Raw genomic sequence first — 4,548 nt, 5'->3', positions numbered from 1 at the left:
TGACTAGATTCAGATACATCTCTTGGAATACAGTGGGAAATTATGTCACTTAATTTAATTTACTCCATTTAATTGAAACTTGAATGTTACTGCCATGTCATGCTTAGGTCAGATGCAGGAGGAACATCTGCACAGTGAGAGAAGGCATGAAGAAGAAAGAATAGTCTATCATCAGTCTGCCCCTCATGTCTCATTCTGATCTCCTTTCTCTTTGCTGCAGGGAAGCCACCTGATCTCTAATGGAGAACAGTACAGAGGTGACTGAGTTCATTCTTGCAGGCTTAACAGATGACCCAGAGCTCCAGCTCCCTCTCTTCATTGTCTTCCTTCTCATCTATCTCAGTACTGTGCTTGGGAACGTGGGAATGACAGGGCTGATTCTGCTGGACTCACGCCTCCACACTCCCATGTACCTTCTCCTCAGTCACCTGTCTCTGGTGGACTTTGGTTATTCTTCAGCTATCACTCCCAAGGTAATTGCAGGTCTCATTTCAACAGATAAAATCATATCCCACAATGCCTGTGGCACCCAATTCTTTTTCTTTGTGGGATTTATAACCACAGAAAGTTTCCTCCTGGCTGCCATGGCTTATGACCGCTATGCAGCAGTGTGTAAGCCCCTGCATTACACCACCATCATGACAACAAACACATGTACTTGTCTGATCATAAGCTCCTATGTCTGTGGCTTCCTGAATTCTTCCATCCACACTGGGAACATCTTTAGGCTCTCCTTCTGCAAGTCCAATGTGATAGACCACTTCTTCTGTGATGTCCCTCCTCTACTGGTCCTCTCATGTTCAGACACATCTGTCAGTGAGATGGTGATTTTCTTCATTGTAGGTTTCAATGTTCTCTTCTCTATTATGGTCATCGTGTTCTCCTATATGTTTATATTCATCACTATTCTGAGGATGCGATCATCTGAAGGGCGCCAGAAGGCCTTTTCCACCTGTGCTTCCCATCTCACTGCAGTCTCCATCTTCTATGGGACAATCATCTTCATGTACTTACAACCCAACTCCAGTCACACCATGGGCACTGACAAGGTGGCATCTGTGTTCTACACCATGGTAATCCCCATGCTGAACCCGCTGGTGTACAGCCTGAGGAACAAAGAGGTCAAGAGTGCATTCAAAAAAGCTGTGGGACTGCAAAATCTTCTATAACATTCTTATTTTAGTTTTACATCAATTCTACAATAAAATATCTTCACTTACTTTCTAAATATAAAGTATATAATAAAAAATAGTGGCTATTCAGTCCATATCATTTTAATTATTTAAATGATTTTTTAGCAAGTTGTAAAGCTTAAAGATGAAAATACTTCAAAATAAGAGTGCTAAATACCAAAGAATTAGAAGCAAAGTGATTTAGTAAAGATCTTATTTAAATTAATATAGTCACATCTTCAGTCTCCTGTTCAGACATGCATATACACTCATGTGTGCATATATGTGCTGCCTACACATCTCTCATTCATAAGAAACCCTTTGAAAATCTTTACCAGCTTGATAAATGACCATGGTTGGTATCTAGAACATACAAAATTGTAAAACAATAATATAAACACCAAGAAAATAAATAACTCAACTAAAAATCTAGTCATGGAAATAAAAGGGAATTCTCAAAAGAAATACAAATTACTATTGGTTGCACTTCGAGTATTCAAATTCTGAAACATAACTTTACTTTGAAAATTCATCTTACTCCTGCCAGAAAAGTTAAGAACATGTCACTGTCTACTTGATGCTTTCACGTGCCTTCAAATATAGAGACAACATCCTTGTGATTCCTCAAATGATTAGCTGTAGTTACTTTACAACTTAGCAACTTCACTCATAAATAGACTGGAGAGGAAAGAAACATATAATGGCACAAATTTGAGCAAGAATGTTTGTTGAAACATTAGTTAAAGTAGTGAAAAATAATGGCAAGAACTGATGAAGGAAATTTTTTAATGTGGCTGTAATAGTCAAATTCCACTATAACATAATTCTTTAGATAGTCAAATTTGTAAGAAAGGTTTAACTCAGAGTTGATGGTTTCAGTCCATAGTGGACTGACCCCATTGTTTTTCTTCCAGCTTGTGTCAGGAGAGTGCAATAGAGGAAACCTATTAACCTTTTAGTTGAAAGGAAAAGACATTAGGCAAAGGAGGTCCTGGGTTCTATAAGAAAGCAGACTCACTCAACACGATGTTTGCTAGATCCATCCATTTGCCAAAAAAATTCAAGATGTCATTATTTTCCCCACTATATAACTCTCCATGGTGTAAATGTACCACATTTTCCTTATCCATTCTTCAGTCAAGGGGAATTTAGGTTGTTTTCAGGTTCTGGCTATGACAAATAACGTCACTATGCACAAGTTGATTACATATCCTTGATATATGAATGAGCATCTTTTGCATATATGCCCAAAGGTATTGTTGGGTCTTGATGTGTGTTGTTACCTAATTTTCTGAGAAAACATTACACTGATATGTAAGGGATGATAGTAGTTTGCACTCCAACCAGCAATGGAGGATTATTCCCTTTACCATACAACCTCTCCAGCATAAGTTGTCATCAGTGTTTTTGTTCTTGGACATTCTTACAGGTGTAAGGTGGAATCTCAAAGTTGTATGATTTGCATTTCTCTGATAGTTAAGGATATTGAGGATTTTCTTTAGTGTCTCACAGCCATTTTAGATTCATCTGTTTATAGTTCTTTGTTAATTCTGTACTCCATTTTTATTGGATTATTTGGGGGTTTTTTGATGACCAGTATTTGCATTATTTGTGTATATTGGAGATCAGACCTATGTTCAACGTGGGGTTGGTGAAGACCTTTTCCCATTATGTAGGCTGTTGTTTTGTCTTGTTGACCATGTCCTTTGCATTAGAGAAGATTCTCAGTTTCAGTAGGTACCATTTGTTAAATGTTTCCCTCAGTGTTTGTGTTACTTGGATTAGATTTAGGAAGTGGTTTCCTGTGCCAATGCATTCAAGTGTATATGCCACTTTCTCTTCTATGAGGTTCAGTGTGGTTGGCTTTATGGTGAGGTCTTTGATCCATTTGGACTTGAGTTTTGTTCATGGAGATAATGATCTATTTTTATTATTTTACATATATATCCAGTTATCCAACATCATTTGTTGAATTTTTTCTATTTTTGATTTTATATTTTTGATTTCATATTCTTCAATAAATCAGGTGTGTGAACTGATATCTGGGTCTTCTATTAAGTTTCATGGATCCTCCTGTCTGTTTTTATGCAAATACCATACTGTTTTCAGTACTCTAGCTCTGTAGTAAAGAAATTGTGAAGTGTCCAGAAGTGCCATTATTGTACAGGATTGTTTTGGCTATCCTGGGTTTTTTGCTTTTCCATATGAAACTGAGTATTGTTCTTTTGAACTCTGTAAAGAATTTTGCTGGGATTTTTATGGGCATTGAATAGAATCTGTAGATTGCTTTTGGTAAGATTGCCATTTTTACTATGTTAAATCTACCTACCAAGAGCATAGAAGATCTTTCCACATTCTGGTATCTTCTTCAAATTCTTTCTTCACAGACTTAAAGTTCTTGTCATAAAGAACTTCCACATGTTTAGTTAGAATTACTCCAAGATATTTTATATTATGAACAGGGAACAAAGGTACAAGGACAGGATTTAACATGGCCAGTAGCTGCCAGAGATGACTTACCCAGCATTTTAGTTTCCTACCCTGTAATCTACTCTAAGCATCAAGTTATAAGCCCAAAAGGATCCAAGGAAGGTAGATAGATAGATAGATAGATATAGGAATAAATAATCTAAAAAAAATAAGCAAGCTGTTGTAACTATGGCTTGCCTTCTGCTTTTGTTAGGGAGATGGTAAAGACATGGGCTTCTAGCATTAAAGTGACGCCAAAAGACTGACTTTAGTTTCAGCAATCCTGGATGACAGGCCTCAACTGATGTTTGAATGTTATTTAAGAGAAAAGGCTAAAATTTTAGAACAATGGAGAAAATACTTGAGACTTCCCAGCATCAAATTCTTGTTGAGGGCACTTATGTTGACCCACAGGCTCAAGCTTTCTATGATAAACAATTCTTGTCCCTATGCCACAAAGCAGCCTTAAATGCTTGAAACAGGATTCAAGAACTAGGAAAATGAATTGAATTATATAACAGGGTTAAACAGGGCCAGAGAGAAGCCTTTAGTGACTTTTTACAAAGATTAACTAAGGCTGTACAAATAGGAGTAACAGACTCAGATGCTAGACAAGTACTTATTGAATCTCTGGATTTTGAAAATGCCAATTAAGAATGCAAAAAGATAGTTGGGACTTTAAAGGTTAGATCAGCACATATGTAAAAATGGATTGTGCATACAATGAACATTGAGACATATGACTACAATACTGAATCTTGGGTAGGAGAAGCAATTTCCAAAGGAATGAGAAGACCGTCAAAATGCCAAATGTTTTAATTGTGATATAATAGGACATCTGACAAGGGATTGTAGACAAGGAACTCCTAGGAATAATATCTCCTCTGGGAATGGGCTGGTACCTTAA

The 4,548-nt window shown here is 36.9% G+C and overlaps 1 protein-coding gene across 1 annotated transcript; it reads left to right on the top strand.

Moving 5' to 3' along the window:
- The first annotated feature begins 239 nt into the window (after positions 1 to 239).
- LOC126498554 (olfactory receptor 5B12-like) lies at positions 240 to 1,169 on the top strand. Its single transcript, XM_050137303.1, has one exon. It carries the CDS (start codon positions 240 to 242, stop codon positions 1,167 to 1,169), a length of 930 nt encoding a protein of 309 aa, XP_049993260.1.
- The last annotated feature ends 3,379 nt before the right edge of the window (positions 1,170 to 4,548 follow it).

This window comes from Alexandromys fortis, unplaced genomic scaffold, assembly GCF_014885135.2.
Source record: "Alexandromys fortis isolate MF-2015 unplaced genomic scaffold, M_Fortis_MF-2015_v1.1 scaffold_3, whole genome shotgun sequence".
In the NCBI taxonomy this organism is placed as follows: domain Eukaryota; kingdom Metazoa; phylum Chordata; class Mammalia; order Rodentia; family Cricetidae; genus Alexandromys; species Alexandromys fortis.
This window is presented reverse-complemented; position numbering and strand designations above follow the sequence as displayed.

Bases quoted from the DNA above. Each gene is read 5' to 3' on its own strand.
- LOC126498554 (XM_050137303.1), top strand. From the start codon at position 240: ATGGAGAACAGTACAGAGGTGACTGAGTTCATTCTTGCAGGCTTAACA.